The sequence below is a fragment of the Dromaius novaehollandiae genome, chromosome 1 (assembly GCF_036370855.1).
Source record: "Dromaius novaehollandiae isolate bDroNov1 chromosome 1, bDroNov1.hap1, whole genome shotgun sequence".
Classification (NCBI taxonomy): Eukaryota; Metazoa; Chordata; class Aves; order Casuariiformes; family Dromaiidae; genus Dromaius; species Dromaius novaehollandiae.
The window spans coordinates 134,069,549-134,083,030 of NC_088098.1; the positions used below are offsets into that span (position 1 = coordinate 134,069,549).

General features: G+C 35.5%; 1 protein-coding gene across 2 annotated transcripts in view; it reads left to right on the forward strand.

Annotated features, from left to right (window-relative positions):
• The window catches only part of RPS6KA3 (ribosomal protein S6 kinase A3), an 80,545-nt gene that overhangs the window by 42,094 nt on the left and 24,969 nt on the right, over positions 1-13,482 (forward strand). For both annotated transcript variants that reach the window (XM_026120697.2, XM_026120696.2), the window contains exons 5-10: positions 3,243-3,323; positions 4,355-4,434; positions 5,725-5,831; positions 8,364-8,401; positions 8,918-9,060; positions 12,274-12,344. In XM_026120697.2, coding sequence (XP_025976482.1) covers positions 3,243-3,323; positions 4,355-4,434; positions 5,725-5,831; positions 8,364-8,401; positions 8,918-9,060; positions 12,274-12,344 — 520 coding nt within the window. The remainder of the gene's footprint in view (positions 1-3,242; positions 3,324-4,354; positions 4,435-5,724; positions 5,832-8,363; positions 8,402-8,917; positions 9,061-12,273; positions 12,345-13,482) is intronic.

The following is a 13,482-nucleotide window of genomic DNA, read 5'->3' on the forward strand; positions in this document are numbered from 1 at the left end:
ATGCTTTTGAATGTGATTCAGTTTCAGTTCATACTTTAAGAAAAGAACTTACAGACAAATGAAGGTTACTGTTGAAGTCTTAAAATAAAATTAATTAAAATTAATTATTTTTTCCCAACAGGAAAAACTGGGTAGATATCTTTTTAAAGATTTGATACTGTAATTTCAAATAATACACTGCCTTATTTGATTTGTATAAGGATCTTTAGCTCTTTTAAATCCACTCCAGATTATTTTTGTGATGTAACATTAGAGTTAAAAATACCCTGTAGGATTGCTTGTTAATTGAAGGCTATGTGCATGATTCTCAAAGCAAATTTAAGGAGAAAATTCTCGTAGGAATGCAACTATATTAGCCAGAACATGTTGGTGTAACTAAACAGTCCAGCCTTTTCATGTTTAGAGCATGTTCAAGAGTACACACAACAATCTTGTTTAGTGCAGAGACCAGTTTATTAATATACTGTGAAAGGAGGTATCATCTTTCAAAGCCCCTGTAGGAGAGATGGAAAGAAACAGAGCTAAATCATTGCTAGAGAGTCTGGTGTCAAATGTATTAAGCAAGCAATTAAAAATGAGCAGGCTTAGTTAATTTGACAAAGCAATAATTTTTTTCCATTAAGACATCGCTATGAGACTTACCAATCTCCTGGCATACACTGCAGCCCAAGCAATTTGTAAATGGTCGAAATCTATGAAAAATTATTTTCACTGCTAAACCACTTTGTTACTTCCAGCAGTACACTTATGGAAATAGTAGTCGACAAAAATTAGGTTTTAAGGCAGCAATGGCTAATACTAATGTCTGAAAAGTGCTCATTTCCTTATACGTCTTTGGTTAAGGTTCTCTGAATTTGGAGTTATTCTGGCTTTTCAGTAAGAAGTTTTGTTTTCTATGTGACCGTTTCATAGCTATATGCACTTTAAAAAGTCTTAATTTTCTTCTGAAATGAATCTGCTTGAAGAAGGAATGTTCCAAATTAAAATATTGTAATTCAGCTGAATCTTTGGCGTAGTGGGATCGCATGAGTGCCTTGTGACATTTCTGTGGCTTCAGGTGTTAATGTCAAAATTCAAATGTGGTATTTGCTCTGTATTTGAGGAGGCACTATCTTACATGCCTTCTTTTTTAAAGATCTTATGTTCAGGACAGACAGGGAAAGTTAATAGGTTCGTTCATTCATGAAAATTTATCTATATTGCTAAATACCTCTGTTGTTAGTGGCTGTTTCTGGAATAAAAGGTTACACTTCTAAAAGACCCTTTTATTCCTTGACTCTTTTTCTGCTTTGTTATGTGATAAATATGAACTCCAGCTTGTCTACTGTACAAAGTATGGTGGCAACTTAAACTTTGAACTGGACTTCATGCATTGCACTTGGGAGCTGTTGTAGGCAAACCAGTTTTGACTCAAGGAATTTATTGCCAGTTAACAAAAACTTTTAATTACAGATGCAGGTATTAAGAAACAAAGAAGATGGACAATTAAACGAATACTTAGGGAAACACCTTTCCTCCTCCCTTCCCCAGGCTCAGCTTCAGCCCAGCATCTCTCCTCCCCACTGCTTGTCTCCATTTCCGTTGTTTGCACCACAGGTTGCACTCTGGTCCCCCCCCCCCCCCAGTCCCTTTGGTGAGGCAATGAGTGGCGCAGGACATTGGGGTCGGTGCCTGGTGGCTTCTTGCTGCTGCCCTGACCTTCTTACTAATTTCCTCTGCCCTGGCATGGATGCCCTGTGGGCCGTGTCCATTCAGCAGCACCCATGTCCTGGCATGGGTTCGCTGCAGCTGCAGCCCCTGCGGGGCTGTCCCTACCCCAGTATGGGTCCTCAGGGGTGTCCCTGCCCTGGCGTGGGTCCCTGGCAGGCCATATGCCATTGGAGGTGTCCCTGCTCCAGCACAGAGTGCCTCCAGCTGCATCCCCCGTATTGCCCCCCTCCACGTGCCTCCTGCATTCTGTTTCTCCAGATGCATCTGTTCACATTTCTCCTTAAGTGTCCCTTTTTTGTCTCCCCTCCTGTGTCTCCTCTCACATGCATCTCTGTGTCTCCTGCCCTGAGCAGCTACCACCTTTTCTCAAATAAGTTTGAGCAGCAGTGCCATGTACTCCTGTGGCTGGTTGAAGCTTTGGCGTGCCGTGAGCGCGCGTTTCAGAGCTGGCTGAGACAGGCACAGGGCAGCTCATGGCCCTCTCCCACACAAAGCACCTCTGCAGCCCCACTGCAAATGTTTATTTACTTCAAAAAGTCGTAATGCTTGGGAAGGGCGTGGTAACAAACGGGTTAATAATGGAAAGGAAGATAAATGCAACATCTTAAATCACTGTAACAAACTTTGCCAGCTGTCGTCCGTCAGAGTCATGAATTTTACCTGTGTCCTGGGTTATGTGGAGCTTCAGAGAGGAGCCAAGCGTAGACTGGGGAATGGCAGGGAAGGTACCCAGGTAGCTGGTGCGGGTACTGTGCCCAGCTGCCTGCCAGTCTTTGTGGATGGCCAGCCTCGTGGCAGGGGCATCCGCACGTGATCCTCAGTTCAATATAGAAGAGCTTGGGAGGAGACACGTGTCCCATTCTGAGCCATCGCAGTGGGGCAGCACAGACAGCTTGAGCATTAACTGCTTCTGATGTCCTACTCTGATATATTCCTCCATGTACATCGTCACTCTGACAGTAAGCTTTCTTTTAAAATAAAAAGCTTGTCCAAAGAACAGAGTACATTGGGTATATTGTAAGATTGTAATAAAGAAAGTAAAACTTTTTTCTGTCCAGATTGTGAAGGCACTTTTGTCTTAATAGTGTAGGTTATTTGAATGAGCACCAATACCAGCATCTTTGTGACAATATAATTATTTCTCTGTTATAAATTTGTTTGTAACTTAATTTTCCCTACTTTTTCTGGTGTGGCCGTCATTTTATACTGTTGAAGCAGTTATGTCTCTCTGCTGTGTACTTAGTTTGTTATGCTGTTTATGCTTTTGTTAAAATTATTTAGCCAGTGTCAGATTTTCCCAATTGCAGAAACTGGGGCAAATTGAAATGTATAAAGGGATTTATTGGAAAACTGTGCTGTGAAATAAATTTTTTCAAGTCTCATGTATCTTCTGTGTAAAGTATAGTGACCTACAGACAGTTGTAATACCACAGTATATAGTGTGAAGTATATCAGAAAACGTAGGAGAAATACTGATTCACAGTGTGATTGGTTTTTGTTTTTGTTTTTTTTTTTGCTCTATTCTCTTGTAGTTCGAGATCGAGTTCGAACAAAAATGGAACGTGATATCCTAGTAGAAGTTAATCATCCTTTTATTGTCAAGTTACATTATGGTGAGTTGCAAAAAGATACAATTTTATATCTTAATAAATTGTCCTAGTCAGGATAGTGCCTGACACTTGCTTAGTGGTTCAGAGAATCATAGAAGTTAGTGTGCTATCTAAATACTGATCCTGCAAAGGATGTAGTAATTCTCTTGCAATATATGCACACGGCTGACTTAATCCTACAAAGACTTACTACTAAGCTTTGAGTCTGTAGCCTTTTGCTCTATTAGAAGGACAGTTATCTATTTATATCTAGCCATTTTGTTCTAAAATATTATTTTCTGTATATATCTTTCACTTATTTTTAAAATATGATTTCTTATGCTTAAATTACTCTATAGACAACAACAAATACAACTGCATTACTTCCAATTTCATCGAAGTTGGTGGGAATATGCCTTTTAATTTCAATGGTATTGGCAGCCATAAAAATTTAACAATCAGGGGAAAAAATGAAATTATTCTTAACATGTCATACAGAAAATAAACTGAAAAAGAGAGAATGATTTTTTTGTTTTATCAACATAAAATTCTTATTTGTAAGAATAGCAGGACAACGTGTTCAAACAAATTCACTTTCTACATTCATGTTTTTCCTTTAAGATCCAGTTTTTCCTACAGTTCAGACATCAGATCTCTGTCCCTCTCTGAGGGGACTTATATAATGTAGCTTTCACTGTTTAATTTTCTCCATATTGCATGCTATAGATCTCCCTATCAAGCTGAGTTTCCAGAAGTATTAAAATGTGTTTGTTGGTTGCCCTTTCAAGTCTAGGCTTTTTACTACCAAAATCTGGAATGAAATGCTGACTAATTTTTTATGAATTCCATTGGTGATTTACTTTCATATAGTACAAAACTTATTTGTCTCATGATAGAAAAACAGTTAGTTAATTTTTTAATCAAATTATTTGGGAAAGGAAAAAGAAGAAGAATTAATTTTGATAACAAAAACAAGGGTAAATTGTTTTTAGTATTATTCTTCCATTCCTAAATAAAATTAGATGGTGTTTAATTTTTTTTGTTGATCTTTTCAGCTTTTCAAACAGAAGGGAAGCTATATCTTATTTTGGATTTTCTCAGGGGAGGAGACTTGTTTACACGATTATCCAAAGAGGTAAACTTTTTTATAATTTAAGAAAATGTACAGTATTTTGATTAAAAATTTGACTACAAGCTGCCTATATATGCCTGCTGTGGTGCAGATGAATAGAATGTTATTTGTACTGAAAAAAATGAGATTTTTTTCATAAAATCCATCATTCTTTCTTGAGAAGCAGGAAAGAATGATGGATTTTAAGGGGGGGGGGGGAAGTATGTCACTTCCCTGCTGATGACTCTTTCATCTTGAGCCACTCAAGTTTTATAAGACTTAATACAGTTAAATAAGAAATATTTATCATAGGTACCTGCATTTAAGCTAGAGTGAAATGGGCATGTTGGGATGCAGTATATGTCATCCTAGTATAGGTCAATTCATGTGATCTTAAAATAGATCAGATGAACTGTAGTCTAAAAGTTCCTGCTTTTTTGCCATTGACGGTAAAAGGGGAAGTGATTAATTCAGAGGTAGATGTCTACGCTGCAGATGTTTAAGCTTAGGTGAGATAAATTCCATGTAATGTTTATTTCCATCCTCATGGGATCTTACATTATTTGAGCTTTTAGATCTTAAATCTATTTCTCTTCTTGTACATGCCTGTGCTAAATATTGCCGCTCTTGTGTGAGTAACACCAGCAAGTACCTTTTGTACAAGGTTTGATATCACTCGCTCTCTCTAAACTACTAAGGTGAAGATGTGTGGTATTCTCTGTTTTTAATCCTTGGCATCACGTGCTGTATCATGTGGCAGATCATGTGGCAATGTTTTTCCCCTGGATTATCGGAACAGTTGAATGTTTTCTCTCTCAGCAGATCACATTTGTTGATATATTGGGATAATGGACTCACTGCACAGAATGTAGGCAATGATTAGTTTATCTACCCAGCAGAAAGTGTAGGACTGCTGCCTGAGATCTTACCTGTGCTTTTATATAGCACCATTTCATCAGTTCACTCTGTGATCCACCTCTTCTGCAATTACATCTCAGGCTGTATCTTGGGATTTTTACCATAAGTTTAATTTCTTTCTGCTAGTATTTAGAGGCAGTCTTCTCAAAATTAAGGTGCCTCTCCGATTTAATGCAAGAAATACAGGCATTTGGAGTCCTTTGGCCCACTTACCAGCAGGAGATCAAATGCTCATGTCCAACAAAGAGGTAGTCACATTGTTTAGAGGTAGTCACATTGTTTAAATGACTGTGGTTATTATGAAGACATATTCTGCAAAACCACTCAATTGTTCAGTTAGTGCTGATGTGACCCTTACAAGTTTTACATTTTAAATATATAATTTTGCTTTTTCAGGTGATGTTCACAGAAGATGATGTTAAATTTTACTTGGCAGAATTAGCACTTGCTTTGGACCATCTACATAGTCTTGGAATAATATACAGGGACCTGAAACCAGAAAAGTAAGAATCAGCTGCAGCAAATGCAATGTATTAATTTGTTTTTTATAGCAGTTCTGCTTATGTGCTTCTCTTTCCAGCTGTTAAATTTCTCCAAGTTACTTTGTAAGGTGAACAGGGGAGCAAAAAAGCTTGTTCTTTAATTAAAAGAATTGGATTTTGTTTCCACTAGAAAATGAGCATCTAGTTTAAGAGTGATGTGCCAAATACCACATCCCCGTTACTGTGGCTTTAAGTAAAGATTATACTGAAAAATGCATACTGTTCACTTTCCAAGTGTTCCAGAGTGCAGAGTAGAGAAGGATATAGGTTTTTTTGTTTGTTTTTTGGGAGGGTTCTTTTTTAGGCTTTTGTTTCTGGCATTATTGTAGAATTTTTGGACTAAAGATAAAGTAAGAACGAATGCATGGTACAAAGTTACAGCTGAGTTTTGTATTTCTGCATTTAAAAGCTTAATTATAAACATTTTTTCCAAAGCTGGCTTTTAAAATACACTGCAGTAAGAGCAGAAAGGAGTTTGCAGTTTACAGTAAAATACGAAAACTGTAAGTCACCTGCTTTATTTAAACTATTGACAATAAAGTGAGTACACAGAAAACTCAGAACAAGCTTGAAGCTACAATTCCAGTGTAGTGTTACCTCTCAATAGGTTAGTCATCCCTGCCCCTTTCAAATGCCTGAATTCTGTCTCCTCTTTCTTTCCTTCATTAGCCTTCTCAGGTTTTACAAGATGTAAAGAGGAAATGGTTTTTCTCTTGTCAATGGTACTATCTGGAACATTTGGACCTTTTGGATATAAAATGCTGAAGTTTTTATGTATGTTAGCATTACTGTTCACCTGGAGAGGTGTCTTAAATGAAAATACAATGTGTGCATCTCCTCAGTTGTGCTTAATCAGATAATTAATGTATTCTGCCTTATTGTCAGGAAATCTGTAGTTATTCTGCAGTCCCAATGTCTTTGGTGATCCTAATTCTCTATTATACCTGTATAGAGAACCTGAAAAGTCTATGTGAGATAACTGTCTCATGTAAAGTATTGCTGGAAAGGACAAGCATGAGTAGGAAAAATCAGAGAAGCTGACTTACATGGTGCTTCCGTTAGTATAGCTTTTGTGCATCTCCTGTAAAAGATGGACACAAATGTTTAGTGCTCTCTGACAGGAAGGGTCAAGATTCATACTCAAGTGGGCCATTTGGAGATATTTAGGGGTTGGGTGGGAGTTGCATCTAATCTGAGGGGGAAAAAATCACTTTTCTCATTTCTTTTCGTGTCTGATGTCCCAAACATAATTGGAGCATATCTTGAGGTATTTAATACTTAATATTCTGTGTTGTCTATGACAGTATTGTCAGATATATGCTATCTTTCTTGATTACTTACGGACAAACAGGGAAATGAATTACCTTTAAACCTTGAAAGTGTTCTATTAAGTAATTATGAAGTGAGGAAAACAAGCTTACCAAATTAAAAAAAAAAATTTAAAGCAAAGCAAGAGTACTTCAGTAATTTTGCTAACATCTACTTTAATAAGGAGAAAGATGAAATAGTAATTTTCAGAAGACTAAATAGCTCATACCTCAGACACTTTTCTAATTTGTATATGTCCATACCTGTCAAAACCTTAATTTTAAGCCTTATATACATCTGATTCAACATCTTTTCAGAGGCTGAAATTTTTTGCAAGTTATAGATGAGACGATAGTAACTCTCACAGGCTGTATCTATACTGTGAGGGTAAGTTTCTCACCATGGAAACTGGAAGGAGGAAAAGGAAAGGGCAGGGGTAATGGACAAGTGTCTGGGTCTTGTCACAGAGAAGAAATGCAGCTCACAGAGGAGAAGCCAAAGTACCTACTAAGACTGTAGTGTAGGTGTTGTCGTAGTCCTGCATTTTGAATGATTTGAACTGTCGTTACGTTCAGTGATTGTTAAGGATAGTTGGTGTCTGAGAGAAGTGTGGCCTTTTTCATGGTTGCGCAAACATAGATGGAAGCATAAGGCCTGCTTCAAGTATAGGACTTAGTGTCCTATGCTTTGATACAAACAAGATGATAGTATTCATCACATGATAATATTTATTTGGAGGTCAACACCCTTTTGAAACCCTGAATACAAATGAATATACAATTTATATGTATGCAAACATATGTTGTATTAACTGTTACAGTTTTCTTGCTCAGTATAAGAGAAATAATATATTTCTATTTTTAACAATTTCGTGATAAGGATATGCGCTGCAGGTGGCTAAAAATGAAAGTTCAAGATAAAAGCTACTGCCTGCCACACTGAATATAAGCAAATAATTTAACAAAAATCTGATAGGCTGTTTCTGTTTTATATTCTTTAATATGAAAGAATCAAAGGAAAACAAAACGTACATTCAGATTATCTCCTGATGTTTCATTTCCATGCATGGTCACTTTTACGTATCTTTGTGTATTCTGTTCTTTATTCTTAAACTTTATCAGTGCATTTTCCCAAAAAAGCAGTTAAGATATTCAAATTAGCTTATTTTATTCCTTTGTTTTTTAGCATACTGCTTGATGAAGAAGGACATATCAAATTGACAGGTGAGTAAAGGGAAATTGCAACAACTGGATCTTTTCTGTTCATAATAAAAAATCTCTGAATTTTTTTTTTCAGAGAAATATTGTAAAATCAGTAATTTTTAGTAGTGAGTAATTTTGTGGAGTAGGTAGTGTTGTTTAATGTTGAATAAATGATATATATTTACATTTAAGTAAGACATCTGTTTTAAACATAAAGCTTATGCTGTGGGTCTGATCATTTGGGGGGAAATCTAATTTACGTATGTACACTTGGCTGTACACATGAATGGTAAAAGCATTGCATTTCACATTATGGTAAGACTCCTGAGCATGAATTTTTTATATATATATATTTTTATATATATATATATATATATATATATATATATATATATTTATTTATATTTATATAAAAATATAAAATATATATATATACACACACAGACACACAGACACACACACATATATATACATAAATACTTAAACACACACATGTAAATAGATAGTATTTCAAACCTTTTTTTTTTTTTCTTCTAGATTTTGGCTTAAGCAAGGAGTCAATTGATCACGAAAAAAAAGCTTACTCTTTCTGTGGGACAGTGGAATATATGGCACCAGAAGTTGTTAATCGACGAGGCCATACACAGAGTGCAGACTGGTGGTCTTTTGGTGTTTTAATGGTAGGTTTCTGGTAAATGTAAATGATACCAAAACTGTGTGAGGTTTGCTGAAACAAATCAAACATTAAATTGTAAGGTGAGCTTTAAATGAATTCTGACTACCAAAAAAAATCCAAATCACATGAAATTAATTAAAAGCACTGCAAAGTTTGGATCAAGAATGTGAGCTAGGTCTCACTTCAGCATCAATAATATGCTACCCTTTTGTTTTTGTTTGAGCGAAATATTACATATCTGTTGTAGTGGAACATTACAGAGACTAACAAGAATACATAAGTATAGAGGGGAAAAACCAAGGTGAGGGAGAAATCTAGATCCAAATTTTTAAATTGAATTTACTTTCAAGTGGAAAAAACTGTCAACTATAATTTTCTAATTACGTTCTGCAGTGTAATTACAGTTTAGGAGAATAATGGCAGCTGTTGTCTTGCACATCTCAAAATAATCTAAATGACACTGAGCTGGTATGAGGTATAGTTGTCAGCAGGACCATCCTTATGATGTTTCTGCAAGGAGCTAACTTGTTAAGTTGAAGGGTCAGGGGAAATAATTTACATAGCAAATACAGATTTGAAAAAGAAAAATAGATCATGTTTGGTATTTTAAGAATGCTAAATGCCTTCTAATATTTATCTGCGTGTGTGTTTTTGACAGTAAGATTAATTGTATTTTTTTGAAAGGAAATGTTTTTGTTCCTTACTGCCTCTGTAGTACCTTCATAACTACAACAGTACAACCAACGTGTGGGCTTTGTAGTATGAGGACTCTTGTGTCTGAAAATAAGCCATCCTATTACATTTTAATCCTTTAGAATGCTGATGTGATCTGAAAATTGACTATGTAAAAGTAGCACCTGATAACTTTCTCCAGACAAACACACGTGCACACCCTTGCAACTGCACATTTTATCAGTGAGAGCACATTTCAGTATTGCTGTTAGCTTTGAGCAGCCCGTATGTCAAAATGAAGCTTGGGCATCAGTTAAATAATTACAGTGTAGTTGCAAGCTATTTGTTGTTGATAACAGTTTAAAATTTTCAGCTTTAGTTTATAGAATTGGAAAACATAATTTTGTGCTTATAAAGTACATATGTTAAAATGAAAAACTGCAGAAAGATATTGGACGTGACTGGTGTAACTTCCACAGTCTCAGTGCACTGCATTTAAAATACTTTTGCTTCTGTTTTGAATTTGAAAATATGGCATTAAAAATTCTCTAAATTAGTGTATGGAATACAGTGTATTTTTCTCTAAAAGATGTATCTCTAGTTCACGTGCTAATTTGCATAGATAATCTGTACATATACACTCTTAAGTCATTCATAAATGCAATCTCTGATTGAGAAGAATTCAAGTGATTGTACATGTTATCTGAGACTGAACAGAAGTTACAGCATAGAAATGGAGACTAGAAAGATATCTTAATCATTTGGCACCTTTTCTACTAGTGTTACATATTAAGTATATTTAAACCGTCCTTGAGAGGTATAATCCTGTTTGTCATTTAAAACAGTGAATGTTTTAAGGGGTTCCAGACATTTAAAAACATCACTTTAAAGTTTTCAGAAGCATTAGGTATTTGTTGAAGTGCTTTTCTGCTGAAATTAAAAATGGTAATTAGGTAAAGCCAATGTTGAGTTATCCTTAAAGTACTGTTGGCCTTATGTATTAGACAATGGTGTTTTGGGGAGGAGGACAAAGAATATATATGCTGAGTTGTTTGTACAAGAAATACTTAGTTTTGTCTGGATTTTAGTGTGTATGCTTGTGACAAATAGGAGCTTGCTAAAGAAACTTTATTGCTAATCTACAGAATTTTCAGTAAGCAAATATAAGAGAAACAAGCAGCGCCACAAATTTACCTTTTAAGGAAAATATTTTTTGGCAAGTGTACTTTATGAAGCACTTCATTCTAAACTACAAACAAAAATACTGAATTACTTCTTGATAGTTTTGGTTTAGGCCTTGATTCAGCGAATCTTTTTGACAACTGTGGTAAGAACTATCAAAGGTAAAAGTAGCATTTTTTCATGATGGTATTACATTAAATTTTTTAATAAGTGGAGTACAAAACCAAAGTATCTAGTAGTGCAGAGTTGGCAGCTCCTACTCTCTGAATGTAGGATAGTAAGAAATTCATTAATTAACTTTCATAGCAAGACTTTTTAAAGTATGCCATTAGTGCAACTTCCTGCTCTTATTTTAGATCTAAAAATACTAGAGTTGCTCATCATTTGCTCAAGTTATCCGTGTACATTTCTGATGCTTACGCTGAGCACTTGGGTCATATGGGAAAAATCAGGAATACAAGATACCTTAGGTGCAGGGTGACCTAAGTTTGTCAGACTGTACCTTTATAATTATTTGAATTTTGATGGCTTTAAATGTATGCTGTGCTATTTCATAAAAATGTTTTTAAGTTAAATTGTTTTGCAATTCTCAAACCAAAACTAAGAATTTCTGCCTCAACAGAGTTTTGGCTGCCATGGCTGCTGCCAGACTGCTTTCATTACCTCAGTTAGCTCTGATATCACTGCTCTATACTGCAGCCCAGAAGAACTGTCTGTATATTTATCTATTTTTACTCAGTCACTTTCAGAACAGATCAGTATTTTAAGTGTCCATTGTTGACTACCAGGCACCGTAGAAGGTGCATGCGTGTACTGTGCATCTTGTGTGTTCCATCAGACTTTATTTCCACTGTATGCATACAGTAATCACTTTTCATCATGCATGTCTGTCAATCAACTAACCTTTTTCCTTTTTCCATTAAAGGCTATGTACATGCCACTCTTTTAAAAAAAATTGACCTTTTTAAATATCTCTGCATGAAGAGAAATTGTCACTAACTTTTGAAAGGGGAATCTTTTTCTCTACTGCCATCGTCTTGAAAACTGCAATACGTTTGTATAGCTCAAGTTTTCCAACCGATTTCTGGTTAGGTGGAAAAGAAGCACAAAAAAGTTTAGTCTAAACTGTTCAAATGAAAGCGTTTAAAGCAAGGTTTTAATATAGGAAAACGTTCTGCTGCTTTAAAAATGGCAGAGGCTGCTAGATATTCATAGTAATTTAAGTCTGTACAATGAGAAGTTGTTTTGCATACACTTGGTTGTTAACATGCATGAATTTTGGAAGGTTAAGATGCTAAGTAGTTTTGTCAAAAATTAGATTTTGTTCAGGTAATGTAATTGATGAAAGTTTTACTCTATACAGTTTGAAATGCTCACTGGTACTCTACCTTTCCAAGGGAAAGACAGAAAAGAAACCATGACTATGATTCTCAAGTGAGTACACTCTTATCTATATATCTCATCAGGTATTCTACAGGGATGCCCTCCGGGCTGCAATATCTAATTTCTACTCTTCCCTCATTTCCAAAGGTACTGGTAAATCCTCACTCCCTATTCCATACCACTAATTCCCTTTATTTCCCTTTATCACTTATCTAATTTGCCTTTCTACTCCTTTCCTACACCAGGTACAAAGAATTTCATAGCAACTGTTTAATCTGTAATAATCTTCTATAGCCATGTGATCTTTTCCATCTTATTTCCATAATATTTTTAACTTTCTTATCCTTTTTGGTACCCTGTACATTTTTCTGTGTTGTTTTGTTTCAGTGGGTTTTTTTTGAAAGTATTTTCTCTCCTTATCTTTCTCTTTCTTACCAACTCCACACCCTACTTCTTTATATTACTGCTGCTGCCAACAACGTGCTTCCTTGATACTCCCCCTATTTGCTAAAGGGCATCCCCTCTTAAGTACTCTCCTGTGACTTGCCATAGCTCTGACTTTCCCCTTTACTATTTCCAGTATAGTTTTTGCATTAGCTATATTGTGGAAATTGCTTTCCTTCATGCAGTTAATGTTCTCACTAATGAAGGCCTGCTCTTTTCTCCTTGTTGTTCGCGATATTTTCTTTGAACTAATACGGACAGTGACATTATATTAGTCTCACTTTCAGGACTGTAGCCTAACTCAGTGCAAACATTTCTGTTTCCTTGTTTCATAACTTCACTTGTGTATCCAAACCATTATTTACTAATACCATTTTTTTCCATGGATGCTGATAAGACTATTTTTGATTTCTCATTTGTTTTCCACTTTGCTGTTTATCTCTGTCATTAGTCTTATCTATCATTTGTCTACCTATGTATGAAGGCTAACGCTACTTTTGCACCAACAGCCTGTTTTCAAAAGTAAATATATGAAATTCTTTTTGATTTTTTTCAAGTAATTTGATGTGAAAGCTGTTAGAAAATGTAAACCCATTTCTTTCCCTTGCATTTGTTTTCATAATGCATACAAGTTATGTTATTCTTGGCCTTCGTTTTTCTTTTTCATCTTACATTTGCAAATCTTTTTAGTGGTGCTAATTTCTACTACTGCCTCAAGACTAATTCAAATCTTTGCTTGCATTGT